At 33.3% G+C, this 18,789-nt stretch overlaps 1 protein-coding gene across 4 annotated transcripts in view; it reads right to left on the bottom strand.

The window, feature by feature from the left end:
* The window catches only part of ADGRB3 (adhesion G protein-coupled receptor B3), a 653,858-nt gene that overhangs the window by 311,422 nt on the left and 323,647 nt on the right, over positions 1–18,789 (bottom strand). For all 4 annotated transcript variants that reach the window (XM_016157597.2, XM_016157598.2, XM_016157599.2 and 1 more), the window contains 2 exons: positions 15,523–15,591; positions 11,009–11,117 (listed from right to left, as the gene is read on the bottom strand). In XM_016157597.2, the coding sequence (XP_016013083.2) occupies positions 11,009–11,117; positions 15,523–15,591 (178 nt within the window). The remainder of the gene's footprint in view (positions 1–11,008; positions 11,118–15,522; positions 15,592–18,789) is intronic.

Here is an 18,789-nt window from a genome sequence, read left to right as displayed (position 1 = left end):
AGGAGCTTTCACGATCCATGTTCGAACACCAAGATGTACCACTAAACATGTATATTTACCATCTCTGTTATATACATTTCATCCTTTAGGCTTTGAACTTTTCTGTCATAGATATGCACAGTGATGGTAGAAGTCAGCTTTCCTCTGCTTTTCTTATTCATGTTCTAATGTTGCTGAGTATTATTGTGCATCCTAGATGTTGCACATTTCCGACTGAGTTTTGTGTGATCTCATTGGGTTTCTTTAGACCATGACCATTTCCCCAGTAAATATAAAATCCAAAGGAAATAATAGACCTTAGAAATGATAGGCCTTAGAGACAAATATTTGGTTTTTATCTAGGCTTTCTCCACTAGATAGTTAGTAAAGGGATGTACACTGAATGAGCAACAAAAGAGTTCACAAAATTTTCACTGGCTAGATACAGTGTAAAAGACTCAGTAAGGAATAACTCAGGCATCCTTTAAAAATGTGTAATTATCCAGAAAAACAATTTTAAATTTTTAAATAAATTATATATGAAAAACATGACTAAATGAAAATAAAGGTTGAATCATTTTATCTTGATGTAGAAATACAAAATAAATTAGTGAGATTTCCCTAAAATCATACAGAAAACCACAGTGAAGTTCATAACATATGAGAAGTAGGTTAGAATGTGGTTGGTTGAACAAGATAATGAAACAAATCTTTAACATTCAATTATCGAGATGCAAAAGGATAAAAATGCATCCATTCTGAATGGGAAGCACTGATATAGGACAAATTGTGTGGGTGCCCTAACACTCTGGCAACAAGGTTGTTAGGAGTAAATGGTATCATGAATATTTGTGAAAGTGTCAATTTGGGAGATGCTATATAAGTGATGCTTTATCAAACCTTTTTCTTGGAAATCCTGGGGAATAAAAAGAAAAAAAATAAGTAAAAATATTTTCCTGTACTCAAATGGCACTTCTGAAAAGAGTCCCTTAGAATAATAGTCACTATCTGATACTAGAGAATTTTCATTAAAATGTAGACTCAAATAATGTATAAATCAGACACTGTAAAAAAAGAGGCATTCCAAAGGAGACATGTAGACTCTATTCTTTCTAAAGAGTAAATCAAACCAGAATAAAGAAGTAAAAACTGTTGAAGATCTGAAAACTATATGAGAGATCCACAGCAAAGCACCAATTAGTGTAAGAGGTAGGAATTGGCATAAAACAGGGATAATAGAGGAAAATTTTAGGGATCTGGGTTACTTGAAATAATGTCTATTAATGATGTTTTCTAGTTCAAGGTTTTCAGGGACAAGAAGTATTATTTAATAATGGCTCCATGAATAATTGTGTCCTTGAGCATAGCATGGCTGTATAAAACAGATTAGATAAACCTGGAAATATTATGTAACTATTTTCACCTCAGTTACCTTCTAAACACAGACCTACTGATAATTTGAAACACTATAACATGAGTGTTTTCTACTTTAAAGCCCAAGGTTTTAACTATAATAGTTGTACTACTACAGACAACATTTTTCAAGCTGGAGAGATAAAGGCGTTTTGCAAATACCTTTCTAACTTGGGGAACTTTTAGTTATATCTTACTTTAAAAATACTCTTTGTTTAAAAATTATAAAATAGTGTAAGAAGAAAGTGGATCAGTTTACAGGTAACTTGGTTGACCTTTAGGCATTCTTCCATTCTTGAGTCAGGTTCTATGACTTTATAAACACACACACACACACACACACACACACACACACACACACACACAAATAGTCGGAAAAGTAGGATTTGTTTCATTTGTTTACTGGCAGCTCAATCTGAGTTTCAGCTTTACACAGTCATTTTAATGAATTATTTCATTCTAGCTTTTGTCCAATGACTCAGATGGTGGAATGACAAAATGCTGACAGTTTCAAGGGATATAACTGCTTAAAGTGCAAGAGCAAGGCTTTGTGTTGCACTGAGGATGGAGAATATATAAAAAATAAGCACCATGGTGACTATAGCTAATAACACTACTGTACATTTTGAAAGCTGCTAAGTGAGTGGATCTTATAAGTTCTCATCATAAGAAACTGTAACTATAATAGTTGTACTACTATTGGTAAGAAATGTGGTAAGAAATATTAAACTTGCGATCATGCCACTATATGTGTGTGTATGTGTGTGTGTGTATTTACATTATACACCTAAAACTATCAAAATATATATATTTTTAAAGTAAAATAAAAAAAGTTTTTTTGAATAGAGATCTGAATGCCTTGAGGATAATAAAAAAATTTTTAAAAGATATAAGTAACACAAAACCACTTGCTTTGGATCCCTAACTTTAGAGACATTTAAATGATCACTAAAGTCGATTTTTGACATCTGTTTATAGTATACAGATTTGGAAAAATATCTGTCTTATTTTTGTAGTTAAGATTCTTGGAGATGTAGTAGAGACACTTCCTTGAACTCTCTCCTTCACACTCTACTTCTAATCATTAGTAAACTCTGTCAGGTCAAATACTGAAATACCTCCAGCATCTGACCTCTTCTCACTATTTCCACTGGTGTCTGATCCAAATTACCAAGCTCTCTTCTCAGTAGCCTATCAGTCTTTCTATAACCAATAATACCCTCTATAGTATTAGTTTCTACCTCATAGTCAGAATGTTCCTTTTAGGACATAAATGAGCCCAAATCCTTCAGTGGTTTTCATCTCGTTCAGACCTACGGTCAAATGCCTTTCAGAGTCTGGCTTCTGATTCCCTTTCTGAATTCATATCCTCTCACAGTCCCTCCCTCAGCCACGCCAACACCACTGGCCTCCTTTAGTGCCTCCAATATATCAAGCATGTAGATGCATCATGGATTTCATATTTATTGTTTCTTCTGCTTAAAATGATGTTTCTACATATCATCATGTCTTATGCTCTCAAGGCATTCAGGTCTATATTAAAATATGACTTCTCTGATATGAGGCCTTCCTTGACCATCACCTTAAAATGATTTGTCTCTTCACTCTATCACCTCACCCCGATGGATTGCTTTATTTCTCTTCATATCACTAATAATCACTGGGCACATTAGATGGCACTTGTTTGACATCTGTCTCTGCTATAAAACAAGTATCATAAAAGCAAGAGTTTTGTCTGATTTGTTCACTGAAAATCCTCAGAACCTAGAACAGAAGCTGGCATGTATTTATTGAATGAATGTCTAAGACCTCTTAAAGACAATTAAATCCATGAATCATTGCTGATCTATTATACTGGTGCTAGGAAACAGGGGTTCTCATTTGGGTAGAAGACAGCCCATCTACATCCCCTGAGTTGTATGTCTTGCTTGCCACTAGAAGGGACTGATATGGTCTTTTACAACAACTTCTCCATTGCCTCCACCCCCAACTATTTGAAAAAAGCAGGTCATAGAAAATACAGTAAGATAATTCCTATTAAATGAGAAATAAAAAACCCATAGTGCAGCATACCATTCCAAGTCATAGTTTAAAACTGTGTTTGAATTATTTATTTTCTCAAGGAAACCAGTATGTTAGTACCATAAAAAAAAAAGATATTTTTAGTTTTTTCTTTTTGATCTACACACACACACACACACACACAAACACATCATTTGCTTCATGTGTCTAGCAAGAAAGAGTGAGAGGTAGGAGCCAGAAGGTGGGGGTAAAATCTGACACTTTCTGACTCAAGTCTAGCTGACTGAATGAATGTCAGGTGCTACGGATGAACAAAAAAGATTTTAAATTGTGTATTTTTCAGGCTTATGTCAAGTGACTACAAGTGTCTTATTTTTAAAGAAAGGAAGTTAAATAAGTGAAGATGTATAAATGACAAAACTAAGCAGTAACAGAAAGTAAAATAAGCCTAGAAAGAGAAGGCACTTTATTTTTATAATTACATCACCAGATTGAAGTTTGGTTTCTCAACTGAAGAACAAGATATTCTACCAAAGAAATGATTAAATTTACCACTGAGTATAAGAAATAATGTAGATTTGATACTGATGAGACAGTGTTGTGGAGAGAAAGGAAATGTCAAAATTGTATTATGCCATTCTTCGGATTAAATTTGAATTCAATTTCAGAGAAAAATAAGTATGAATGTTCATTCTGAAAAGCCCAGTATTTCACATTTCTAAACCAAGAATAGACAATGATATTTAGCTTGACAAGGAAAAATGTCTTAACTTTAATGTTTTTAAGGCACTGACCTTATTAAATTACTGGAGAAGAACCAAAACTATGCTCTCCAGAATCTTATATCTCTTAGGGTTTATACATAGAAACAATTTTTGAAATTCCTTACAGCTAACAATTATAACATTCTGTATTTTGAGATATTAATAGCCTGAAAACATTCCATTTTAATCTGATATTGTTAACTTTGAATTGTTCCTTAGGAACAGTTGTGAGTAATAGCAATAAGTGGATGTAGCAACATTCATCTGTGCAAAGTAAATGCTTAGAAATAATTGTATTAAAATGTTAAGGGTGTGTTCCACTGAAACCACCTAAAGAGCTTAAAAATGTCAATCCTGTTCACTGTGTCTGTGCTTTTCCTTTTGTGTTATACCATCAACAATCATACAAGATTTTTCTTAATTTTAATACTCTGAACGTTGCTAGCAATTGATATTAACTAGCATATTAATTTTGAAATGTTTCTTCCCTCCTACTAATTACATGACAATGATTTTATACTGCCTTGTTTTGAAACTCTTTATTCTTCCTCTGACACCTGCTATTATTCTTTACTTTTAATATAGGTATCATCTTACATCTTTTCTCTCATGTTACCATCCTAATAGTAGAAAACATTTTATGGCTTCAACTATCACTTTTATACAGTTATTACCAAGTATATATCATAAACTTCATTTCTCTATTGAAGCTTAAGATCTCATTTTAATTTTTATTTGAGGGTTATACATATATCTAAATATTAATATGTGAAAGACATTCTCAAATGTTTGTTGAATAAACACAATCTCAATTCCTCCCTTGTGTCTTATACCTCGGCCAGTTATGCTACTATTTCTCCACTTGAACAATCTCAAATTTATAGATACATTCTGGTTACTATTTTTACAACCATTACTTCAAATCTTCATCATCCCTTGTATGTATTATTGAAAAATGCCTTCTAGTATTTATGGTTATTACCTTCCTCAATTTCAAAAAGTCCTCTTTCTTCTGTAACGTATTTTTTACCAAAGCACAACCTTCATCTAACCAAGCTTCACTAGCTCCCTACTGTCTTCGGATTTAGAACTGTCCTACACCTACATCTCAGCATGCCTCTTCAATTTCATCTTACTTTCTTTACTTCCATACATATGTTTGTATCAAAATAGACCACTTATCCCTTTAACACAATCTCAACATTGACATCATTATACTGTTCTTGCTAAAAGAATGTTCTAGAATGTAATCATCTCTTTGCCACTCACTTTCCTTAATGTTCAATTTTCAATGGTCTAAGCCAAAGTCTACACTAAGTAACTCCTACTCTAATAAGTTTTTCTAGATTCTTACACAGAATAACATCTCTTGGAATGCATCACCATAACATTGGTTTTATACGACACATATCAAGTGTATTTGGTAGTTTATTTTTTTTCTGTCCACAAGTAGACTACAATTTCCTTGTTAATATCATTCATTTATTTCAATGACCTGAATCACTAGGAAATAGTAAGAGATAAATTATTTTTTAATTGAACATAGTCAGTAGGCTAGCAACATGCAACACATCAGTGATCTTCCTTGAATTCAGTTCTATGAATAGAACTCAAGTTTTAAGTTCAAAATTCAAACAATTAATTCCTAAAGAATATACTATTCTTACCAATTAAAATAAAGCAAATATAATGTGCTACATGAAGTTATTGTGGAAAATAGATGACAAAAAGCATAATAAAATATGCTTTTAATAAAAATAAAAACAAAAAACACTCTGATGAAACTTTAGAAGAATCTTTAGAATAAATAAAATCCATCTGTGTGCCTTATCACTGTAATCATGCAAGAGCGCCACATTCTGTTCAATCTTTGGAACTGAAAATAGATGGGCTTCAAATAATGTACTTTTTTCCCCTCTTCCGTGCATTGTCCTCTTTGTCTGCAAAATAATCTAAATATTTCTGAGACATGAATTTAATTTTTATTCTTTAATTTCATTTTATACTATAATAAATATAAAAATGTTAAATGAAGAGACAGTGTCAAGAGAGTGTGATCAGCAAGGTACAGAGGACATAAAAATGGAAATATGGGAGGAGGTTGAATTTGCCAATCAAAAGTTTCCAGAGGCTTTTCTGAGAGGAGTTTCAGAAAAGTGATGAGAGACATGCTAGACTTCAAGGGACTGAAGAGAAAATGTTTGGAGAGAAAGTAGAGAAAGCAAGTTTAAATAACTCTTCAAATAATGTTTTTGTTGAAGGATAACTAACCTTAAATAATATAAAGATATGGTCCCCTTGACCTAATTGATAACAAATTTTTAAAATACATTGAAAAATTCATATTTAAAAAAGATAAAAACCACTTACTTATATAGCATACTTAGAATGTTTAGAAAACAATTTTATAATAATTCAAGTCATAGTGAAAGTTGAAATCTCTCTAACATATCCATTTTTCATATTCATTCATTCATTCATCATTTATTTATTTAGTAATTATATAAGTTATTTAGTAGCGTGATTAGTCTTTGTAAGTACTCATTAACTTTCATTTATGATAATCATCATGTGTCTATTCTGAATGTCATATTCATATGTGAATATGAAAAATAAATATTCTATTTAAGACAAATTATTTTACAAATGCATTGGCTTGCTTAACATCTTCGTTCATAAAACTATTTTTTCTAAGCCTTGTATTACACATTTTGAGATTATAAGTCTTTTGAAAAATTGATCAGAAATACGGACCTGCCCCCTCCCAAAATAAACATGCGTGCATACATATGAAAATGTTCACAGATTTTAACAAATAAGAACATTTATCAGAAGCTGATATAGATAGGGATATTTTTCAGATAAAAGAAGCATCGAAACTTTTCATTTGAACTATTTTTGAAGAAAATATTTCCAAGATACGTCACTTGTTTTCCTGTCATGTTAATCAGATTAAAGGAATTTCTTTCATGACGAATAAAGGCCATGATTTAGACCTAAATTATTGGCATACATCTTAGAACTAATGTTCTCAAGGATGAGGCACAAGGAATTGTTTTCTCCCATGTGGACTCCATACTTTCTTCATTCTTTCACTACTTCCTTTTCTTTGTCGTTTCAGGATTTCATCTATTTGCTATATTTGTGCTGCTAACACCACTGTCTCTGCTTCCAACTCATTCTTCCTGAACCAGGAACCAAAAATAGGAAATGCTAAACTATATTTAAAGTTGAAATAAAACAGGCTATCAGTGAGGTTCTGAGACTATCTTATTAAATTATATAGTCTTCATGACATTTATTTTTGGCTGTTTAATTGTCTCTTTCTTTGGAAACTTATTATCTATATTCCAGAAAAGTGAGGTGGCTATGCATATATGCTTTATGGGGGAAAACAAACAAACAAACAAACAACCCTGGAATCTCTCCAAAAGACATGATGATCTTCTGAAGTTCTTTAAGTAGTCTTAATCTAACACACTCTGAAAAAAATGGCCTTGAGGAATTATCAACCATTCTTAGTTTATTACATGTGCTGTGTGAATGTGCATATGTGAGGGTGTATCTGTGTGAGTGCGCTCAGTATAATGAGTTTGAAGTTAGATAATTATTTGAACTTGGAATATTAAGATAAATGTGTGACAACTCACACATTTCACAAAATGCTCTTATAAAATATTCTGTTTCCTGGCCCCCAAGAATCAGAAATATTAGATAAAACAGTATAATCATGTTTTATATGTACTAGTATCAAATTGGGTAACATGAAAAATATTAATAGAAAGTAATTATAATTCTTATTATCTGATTTGATAACAATGGATTGTAATGGTTAATTTTATGTCTAACTTGATTGGGCTAAGGGGTACCCAGACGGCTGATGAAACATTATTTCTAGGTGTGTTTGTAACAATGTTTCTGGAAGAGATTGGCATTTGAGTCAGTAGACTGAGTAAAGATCTCCCTCCCCAGTGCGGGTGAGCATCATCCAATTCAAAAGCTTGAATAGAACAAAAGGTACAGGATGGATGAATTTGCTCTCTGCCTGAGCTGGGACATCCACCTTCTCCTGCCCTTGGACATTGGTGCTTCTGATTCTAAAGCCATTGGATTTAGGCTGGAACTTGCACCACTGGCTTTCCTGGTTCTCAGGCCTTCCTTCAGACTCAGACTGAAACTACAGCATCAGCTTTCTTGGTCTCTAGCTTGCAGACAGCAGATGACAGGGTGTCTCAGTCTCCATAATATTATGAGCAAATCTCTCAAAAATAAATCTCTTTCTGTATATTTACATACATTATATTTGGTTCTGTTTCTCTGGAGAACCCTGACTAATATGCGGATACACTTTAGAAACTCTGAAATAATATTCAGAATAATCTTCTTCATCAAATTATAGTAAGTCGGTCCCTAAGATAGTATTGGGAAATCAACAATAAATAACATCTCCTTGAGTAGTGTAATAATGTTTGGAATTTTTATTCAGAGAATATAACTTTTTAGTAATGTGGATGATTAATGCTAGATAAGCAATCAGGATAAACAACTGCACTGTCCTTACACAAGGTTGAAGATATTATAGGATATTAGCTTTCTTTACATCACTAAATTTCTTTAACTTACTATGCTTAGTAGTCTTCTTAAAGTTTAGTGACGATAAAGGAAGTAAGCAAACCTAGAAAACATGATATAAATGCAAAAAATAATATACACATTTTTCAAATACTTTTGGAAAGTCCAAAGAAAAGTAAAGAGGAATAAATGTTAGCAATTTATGAATATTTATGGAATTATGGAATTTTTATAATAATACCAGTGCTATAAAGAATTTGATATGCTATTATTAAAACAGCCTACTTCAAGTTCTAACTTAGTTTACTAGACTCTGAGATCGGCTTTGTTTTTTATAGCTTTTTCTCAAACATTCTGAACAAATGCCATCCATAGATCTGATTACACTTTTAATTAGCAATGCCTTTAAAATTAGATGTTAACATTTACAAAAAGAACAATGACAACAACAACAAAACCATAACTTTTTGGTTTCTCCTCTTGGTTTTTCTTGTAAATTACTTTGCAAATTGTCCTATCTGGCAGAGCAGACTTCACGGCTCTTTTCCCACCAAAGAAGTCATAAGTGAGACTCATAGGAGAGTGGTTTCAGCTTGAATGACCAGCATCCCCAGAATCTTTCTAGGTTCCTCTTTCTATGTGTCCTAAAACTCATAGCTCAACATGCTTTCCCTTTTCCTACAGACTTTACCTTTCCTCTCTTTGCTCAGACACTTTTTGGAATGGATAGTTCATTTGGATTTTCTCGGATTTCTGACTTCATCAACAAAGATACTATTTTTGATCCCTTTTTCTTATCATTGCCTCTAGCAAGGGACAGCTTATTCCATTCCTGAACCAGCACAAGTTGCTGAACACTCACTCTGGCAAAAAGTCTGATCTCTCAAACAGACTCAGAAGGTGGGTTAATATATGATTCTAACTGGTAAGGACTTATGCCGCATGGAGATGGTATTTGGGCAAGGAAATGTCTCCAAATCTTTGAAGACTCTATTACACAGGCTTTCCTGAACTAAAGAATATTCCTGGTAGTCATCTATTAACCATTACAATTTTAGGTCATTCTAGTGGAAGATATCTTAGGATCAAATGAGTCTCTGTGGGACTAAAGGACCTTCAGAAGAAATCAAGTATAAAATAAGCCATTAAAAGCCTTAATCATAAAAATAAATTATGTTCTGTACCAGTTGAACTCCTCTAGTTAATCCCCCCATCAAGTTAGGTTTCTTCCTGATCCAGAAACTAAAGCTTAAACATCCAGTGAATAAGAATGTGAGGCAAGATATATTTATTTAAACACATTACTATCTATAGTTCAGTGGTTTTTCTGTGAAGGCTACTAAAGCACACAGATGAAAGAAAATCTGTCTGAATTACAGTAATTCCATCATGAGAGGAAGCTTTAAGAAATGAGAAAACTATAAACCTATATTAACTCAATGCATATAACATATATAATTATTTCTTTGCTCTCATCATTTATTTTTTTTAACTACAAAGAGAAATGTGCCATTTGGTTAACATAATTATTGTTGACTCAGTATAATTGTGACCACCTGAACATGTGTGTAGGCGTTGCTTCTAATTCCTCCCTATAAGTGACAAAATAAAGACAACTAAAGGAAGAACTATGTTTTTGCTTTATTTGCTCTAATATTACAGAATCTACTATAGAGGGATCTAGGAGTTCCACTGTGTCCTGGAAGTTACTCAGAAACACTGCAGCAGCATCAGTAGCCCTATGATCATGACCCTTAAAAGTATTTGAAGTGTTCCATGACTCATGCAGATTCAGCGCTTCCTTGGGACACTCAGCAAGAAAGTAGCTTGGCATCCTCATGAACAATGTATGAAAGATTATAAAGACCCATTTAAAAAAAAAAAAAAACTAGAGTATATATAACATATTTTTAATATTAGCTTGGATAGCAATAAACATTTGATAAATGGAAAAAGTAGCAGATATTTGTCTTTAAATATACATATGCTGATAAACGTTCATACAAATGAATGCAGACATATGCAAATGTATGTGTGCCTCTGTGGGTGTGTGTGTGTGTGTGTGTGTGTGTGTGTGTGTGTGTGTAAGCGTGTATGTGGTTGGGCCCATTTAAAAATTAGACATCAAGTATCCATAACACATTACTCTCATATACTTAAAAAATATGAACAATAGGTATTACACTTAGAAATGTGTGGCGCAAATACTTGCAATTTTTTAATTTCAATAAGATTTTAGGAAAAATCCTATTTCTTACCTACATTTCCAGTCATTAAGTATGAATTCTGAAAGTCCATCATCCCCATTCCAACAATGTGTATAAAGTCTTCAATCACCTGCATTAACTCTATCGAGCCTGGATAAATCTACAAAAATAAGCAAAGATTAGATGAAATAAAATGTCTATATAACAGAATATAGAACTAGAATTTTTTTAAAAAACTACATAATGAGGTCACAAATGAGATCTGATTTATTTAAAGAAATTTCTACAACTAGCAACATTTGTATTTTTTGAACTAATAGTTGAGAATGACAGTGGGAGTCACGGAGCAAGAACTCTGAAAGTGACCTGATGCAGTGATTAATTAACCCTCTATAAATGTATGGAAACTCGAAATATCTAACAGGTTGTCTACTTAGACACAGAGTATCTTAACATTTGATGAGCTCCTTTTCTCATTTAAATACAACATAGAACAAACACTGACATTTTGGGGCTTTTTAGAATTTTTCCTAGCATCTAATTGAAGGACGCTGGAAGGAAAAACAATTATTATTACCATCATGAAGATATTTACAAACTTCTAAGTCTACTGAATAATAATGAAATATCTTGGGAGATATATTTATTTCTAATAATTATAATAGTGACCGTATGAAAAACTTCAGAAATAATTTTAGGATCATACTAATAGCTCTAATATAGGTGCCTCATATGCATATGTAAAAAACAAACCCAAAACCATCTTCTTACACTACAAACAGAAGAGTTTTTTCTTAAAGATGACCTAATTCTGACAGTAGCTCATAGTGTGTGGAACATGAAGGACATTTAAAAGGTAATATAAATGTTAGCATGTGTAACCCATAGTACTTATAAAGTCAGCCTGTATTATATAACCATATTAGAACAAAAAGTCTTTTGAAATTATGTTCATTTCTTTTACCCATTTAGCACCACTGCAGCTTTTAGTCATGAAAATATTAAATGAATTAAAGAGTTTTAGTGGCTTTGTTTTTGCAAAGGCTAGTGCACAGAGGAGTCAATACTGATTATCAGGAAAGCACAAAGTAAGATTTGAGCAGGGGAGGGGGAGGAAGGAGGAGGAGGACTTGGGCGGTGAGGGTAGCAGGCACAGTGTGTGCACTTTATAGGAGCTTGCGGCTGCGCCCGTCTAAAAATCAGACATTCAGGATATACAATTTATCTACTCACATATACTTGAAGATATCAATAATGGATATTACTCTTAGAAATGTATGGCATAGATAGTTGTGTTGTTGTTGTTATTATTATTACTATTATTTCAGAAAGGTTTTGTGAGAAATTCTGTTTTCTACCTACATTTCTAATCATCAAATATAAATTTTGAAAGTTCATCATCCCCACTCCAAAAACGTGCATAAAATTTCCATCAGTTTCAAGCATCCTGCTACTCTGTATTTTTTTCTCCTGTTTTTGTGTAGGTATATGTGTAGGTATATGAGTATGTGTACTTTAAGGGCAAATATGAATTAAAAATAAGAAGCTTAATTTTCCCTGTTGAGACACCTTTCCCCAAATCCTTTCCCCTCTCCCTTTTCTTAGAGGATTTACTTTAGAAAACTAGTAATTCTTTTTGTGTCACTGAAATGTATATAAATCCATTTTTGCTTTTATTTTATTTTATTATCGGTTTCAAGTATACAGTACATTGGTTAGACATTTATATAGCTTATAAAATGATTCCGGATCACTCTGTCTGGCCCTACACATAGCCATTACATTACTGCTGATTGCATTCCCTATCCCATACTACCCATCCCTGTGACTATCTATCAACTACTAATTTGTACTTCTTTAAACCTTCAACCCTTCACCCAGCTGCAGCTCAAAGCCCCACCTGTATATAAATCTTTTAAAAGTAAAATAACCTCTTACCAGCTTAAAGACCCAGACATGCCTCTCTTTGAAATGGAATCATCAAAGGAGACAGTGCCTCTATCAGTTTCTGTGGGAGGCAGAAGCCCAATTTCAGCAGGAGTCTTAGCTCTCAGTTGCAAAACTACCTCAGTCATTACGATGTAAAAGGATTATTTTTTTTCTTTGGATAAAGTTAATTAACTAAGGAGTGGTCACATCAATTACCAATTGAATTTAAGATGAACTGTGTGAGACAAATGGTGCTATCAAGTTCTCTTACCTGAGGGCTAGTTACTGTTTATCTTGAGGACACATGTGCAATGGTTTATATCTGTTCCCCTACATAAAAGGGTGGGATTTTGTCTTTGCATTCTCTTAGCAGATTGCCTGTGACACCTAGTACATTCTAATTTAATTCTTATTCAGCAATAAAACTTTCTTTTTCTTCTACATTTGTTGAGAGGTTCTTTAGGCTAGCAGAAGATTTTGTTTTTCATTTTATTTTCTAAGCAGTCGTCAAATGTAGAGCAGAGGTTGGTAACCATTTTCTGTAAACAGGGTCAGACAGTAAACATTTGGGGCTTTGTGGGTCAGGGGTTCTCTGTTGGAACAACTTAACTCTCTCTTATTGCATCAAAGCAACCACATATATCATGTAAATGAATGAATGGTGTGCCTGTATTTACAAAGTTTATTTATAAAGCCAGTATCAGGCTGAAATTGGTTCACTAGCTAAAATTTGCTCACTCCTTATAGAGACACAAGAATTTTCACTATAATGAAGAAATAAAGAATATAATATTGTGGCTAAAATTGAAGTGGCGTGTCATGACTAAAATAGACTTGTAAATTCCAACCATAGTGGTAGTGTATAAAATAGTGTTATATGGAATGTAGTCTTTTTATCACTTTAGTATATTATATTTTTAGTAGAATGGTTTAACTAAACATAGTTTGATCCTTCATGACTGAGGCTGATGTGCGGCAAACAAGTTTTGAAATGACTCTGTTTTCTGTTTAAAAGTGTACATTTTGTTTGCAAAAACCCTCTGATGTCAATATTCACCATTTCACTAAGCTAGTTTTCCAAATGCAGAGCTATATTTTATTTTGTTGAGACAATTCCTCCAAAATAAGATGAGGGGACCCATAAGAGACTGTCTTTAGTAAATTTTAAATAGTGCTTATTTCCAGGAGTTCATCCCTTGTGCCACAAACTTGGAAATCATTTACCATATGGCTATATTTATGAAAATACTCCATACTACAAAAATAGTTTTTTTAATGTCAAATAGCTATTTTTAAAAAGCATTAAGGATCATCACAACATAAAAAGAATTAAAAGATAAGAATATAGCTAAGTCAAATTCTCAAGTAAATAGAAAGGTTATGGATTCAGGATTTTTCATTGACTAGAAGTTCTGTCACCATTCATTATTTGTTGAAGTTGGGACCTCACAGTACAGAACAGCATCTGATGAATTGCAGTCTTGTTTTAAATAGGGTATTATACATTTGTGTTATTTATGCCCATAATTAATAGTCTCCAGCATTCTAGAAAGATGTGCTTAGCCTCTGCAGCTGTAGTCTAAGACACGATTTTCTTACCGTGATTGGATAGGGCTCTCCTCTAGAAAAAAACCAAGGACAAATATATCACTCAAACTAGTAGAAAAAGATTCAAGATCTTAAACTAAGGAGTGATTTTTTTTCTTGCTATGGCTAGAAGCACAGAATTTGTACTTGATAAAGAAGTAGATCCACACTGGACTATTTTTGGAGCTCCTGTCATTGTAGGAATAATTTAATCCTGGGGGCCCAGGATGTGATTATAAAGAGAGAAAGGGATAGATGATGGTTCATTTCAACCTCAGTAAATATTCTTATTTTCAAAAATGCATTGTTCTCTTGGAATTTTGAACAGGGGTTGAGCAGAAGACAAAGAAGTTTAACATTTGATTAAATTAGACTTTCACAGCATTATAAAAAAAAAATGCTGATTCTCCCTTTCTTAACTTCTAACCCCCTTTTTCTGTAATAAAGAAAAAACATTATTAACCACATGTCAGTATAGCACAGGTGGCAGTGCAAGGCATCTTAAAACAGTAACTAAAGCAACATGGCCACTTGCTACACTGATCATACAGAATGGAAAAAGAAACAAAGCAGAATACAAATTTTTTTCAATAAGAAATTATTTTTACTACTGTTGGCTTTGAATCTAAATGTACATCTGTATATATGATCCAGATTATTTGTAATGCTGTAGTAAATGCAAATGGTTTTACTAGTTAGTATCCCACAGTTTGCAGTATGTGCTTGTAGATATGCTATTTTTCCCACAGACTGTAGACAGGAAAGAATCTGATTGATAAGACTTACAGTTTTTATGTATTAATGCCTTAAAGTTGTGAATTACTTAAATCTGCTCAGTTTTTTCACATTTATAAATATCATTCATTCCATTAATTATTATTATAAAAGAGATCACTTATTTTCTCTAAAACAAGTATGATACCATCTAGAATGATTTTAAAAAGTATTCTTTTATGTTCTTGGAATAGTAAGCCATTAATTTCTTCATGTATTTTTTAAACTTTATTTAGCCGACTTCATTTTAAGTGCTGAAATAACTCCAAACTTACCTGTTGTGCATCTTCCCATTTTTCCTTGTTTTCTTCATCTAGAAGGTTGCTAACTATTTGAAAGAAGTTCTGAAAATTAAATTAGATAAAAGTTTAATGTTACATGAGAGAATATACTTTTCAACAACATCCATTTGGGCTGATTTTTGTGACAAGGGTATAAATCTTTTGCAATATTGCTTTATGACCTTAAGATTTTATTTTAGAAGATCTCTGAGGACCTTTCTTCAGCACCACTATTCTAGGATTTCTACATAATTTCAAATAGACACCTCAGAAGATGTCAGAACAGGTAAAACATTTATTCTCACTCAAACTTTTTTGTTCTATTATAGTCTCTCTAGTCTATTCTGTCACACCATTATATAATCATTCCTTACAAATACATTTTAACTCCTTCTGTAATGAAAGTCCCCTGTGTTTGTCTTATTACAAGTTATCCAGTTCATTGTGAATCATGCTTGCTACTTATACTGCTGTTTCAAAGGAGCATAACCATGAAGACAGACTATGGGCAAAGCTGAGGCAAGTAACAGGCGTTAGTGACAAGATTTCTTTAACTTTTACAACTACCTGTTTCAAAGATTACATGAACTTTCCCAAGTACTTAGGATAGCACATGGTAAATGCTCAATAAATCTTAGCTATTTTTGAATTACTATTCTTTACTTCTTTGCCTTCTGCCAGCAAGCCTAAATGGAGGAATAAATAGACACAGTAACATGTTCCATTGAAATTCCAAATCCCTACCATCATCCACATTCCTAACTAACTGCTGAAGACCTATTGAATTTACCTTACTCGAAATGAGTTTTTGTTTTTAATTTCCACGCAGACAGATACATTTTGGCATTCATTTTTCATTCCACACATCCACAATGCCGGAGATGGGAGCTCAGTTCAATTCAGCTGTGTTAGTGCTGGTTTCACACACAAGGGATCTTTACCGGGGAGAGACCAGGTACCTGTCCTTTCATACTGCACTGTGTCTTCAGGACACAGGAGCCAGGAGAGAAAAATCAGGGTGCCTGGCTTGAAGATGAGCAGTGATTTGGGGTCACAGGATACCTAAGAAGTATAAAGTGAATCTATGACATTTATCTTAAACTACATAGACAGTGGTTCCTTAGTTCTGTCCTCAGAGCCATCTCTTCTAACTAGTCTGCAAGTAATTTAATAGGAGCACTGCCTCACTGATGCATTAACTTAGAATAAGACTCTCTGGAGGGCGAAATAATCATAATATTTTAGCTTCATCAGTCTTCTTCCCTATCTAGCTTTTCAAAACAGGCCTGTTTTGAAATTCACCTGGGTGTTTTTAGAAGAAAAACAAAGCCGCTTCATTTCTCTGGTAGTTTGAAGCTGTTAGTATCTATATTTAATTGTCCTAATTGTGCTATTTATTGTAATTGTTCCTGGCAATCACATGGTTGAAACATGTTTTGAGTCATAACCTTATAAAAGTTACAGAATATTTTATTAGACTCTTGAAAAAAACTGCAAGTCTGTTTTAGACCCGTTTTCAATTTGTTTAACCTTTTTGTACTATCAGGCGGTTTTTTTCCACTTAAAATTTCCTGGTTGGAGTGATAACATTTTAAGGGCTTAGTCCATTGAGTTATAACTTTACCTATGGGCAGAAAGAATTAACCTTCAGAGTTCTCCAATTGCCTATGGATGGTTAACTCAGTAGGGGACATGGTGCTAATGAGGCAAAAGTTGCAGATTTCATCCCTGTACATGCCAGTTAGCTGTACTGCGGTTCACGGCCGTGATCTGCGTCCTAACCCCTGCCAGCTTTCATACAAAATTCATGCTGCTGCTAACAAGAGACACCAAGAGAATGGGAGGCAATTTGTGCAAATGCATCTCCATTTCTGGGAAAACATTTCACAAATCATGGTTTATTGATAGTGGGTCAGTGACTCTGCCCTGGACATGAAGGCCAGTGAGAACACACAATTCCTTGATTAAAATGATAAAATCCGAGTTCAGTTTTTCAAAATCACCAAAGAGCATACATAAAAAACTGAAATTATCAAAATATAGATTTGCTAGGAAGATTTGGTGCTGTAGGCATAAAAAAATGTATATATACATATATAGATTCAACTAAACAAACAGATAGTATAAGCAATGTTTTTGTGCCATTTTCCAAGGCTAAAAAAACGAACTACTAAATCAGTGTGAGAAAGTAGTACAGAATAAATTTCTCTTTCTATCTGTCAGTTGGATTTGGGAATAATCAGTTATGGGGTCTAGGAGGGGCACAGTGAGCTAAGCCTAAACATCTCGGCCTGGGCTGAGGGGTGGGCATTGATGGAGAGACAGTCTTTCTTGTTCACCAGTGTATCTTCAGCACATACAAAGTGTTGTTCATAACAGATATTTAATAAGGTCCTAACTTAAAGGAAATACAGTGATGCACCACATTACAACACTTTGGTCAACAGTGGACCACATATACAACAATGGTCTCATAAGATTATAATGGAGCTGAAAAACTCCTACCATCTAGTGACATTGTAGCTGTCTTAACATCATAGCACAATATATTACTCATGTGTTTATAGTGATGCTGGTAGAAATAAACCTACTGTGCTGTACATGTAGTTATGTATAGGACATAATAATAAATAACTATGTTACTGGCTTATGCATTTACTATATTATACTTTTAATCATTTTAGAATGTACTCTTTCTACTTATAAAAAAATAAGTTTGCTTTAAAACAGGATGCCATGCTATGCTGGCAGTAGTTCATACATCATTTTATATTGTGTTGATTTAATCTTGTGTTGTTTGCTTCATCATGGCCCTTAAGCATTCATGCAACAATGAAATCGCCTAATAATGCATTTCTCAGAATGTATCCCCATACTCATGTGACTCCTGATTATAATGAAGTTATGAAGAAAGAATACTCAAGTTCTCTAACAAGACTCAGGCATCTTTTTTTTTTTTTTTTTTTTTTTTTGAGTTGACCCTGTTCCTATCTGCTTCATGTGGATTGGAACAATAAATAAATAAATTATACACACACACACACACACACACACACACACATACATATATATATGTATATATATACATATATGTATATTTCATTTTGGCATTTACTCAATGATCATATTGATAGAACAGAGCAGAACAAAACAGAATAGTATTTTGAACTGGGGACTCATAACATTTCAGTCCACTTGATTCTATTTCTGAGAAGAAACTTCCGCGGCAGCAGACCCACTACTTGCTAGAGTTCTTTAAGA

This window comes from Rousettus aegyptiacus, unplaced genomic scaffold (genome assembly GCF_014176215.1).
Source record: "Rousettus aegyptiacus isolate mRouAeg1 unplaced genomic scaffold, mRouAeg1.p scaffold_m13_p_1, whole genome shotgun sequence".
NCBI classification, from domain to species: Eukaryota; Metazoa; Chordata; class Mammalia; order Chiroptera; family Pteropodidae; genus Rousettus; species Rousettus aegyptiacus.
The sequence above is the reverse complement of the archived record's forward strand: the minus strand, read 5'-3'. Positions and strand labels throughout refer to the sequence as shown.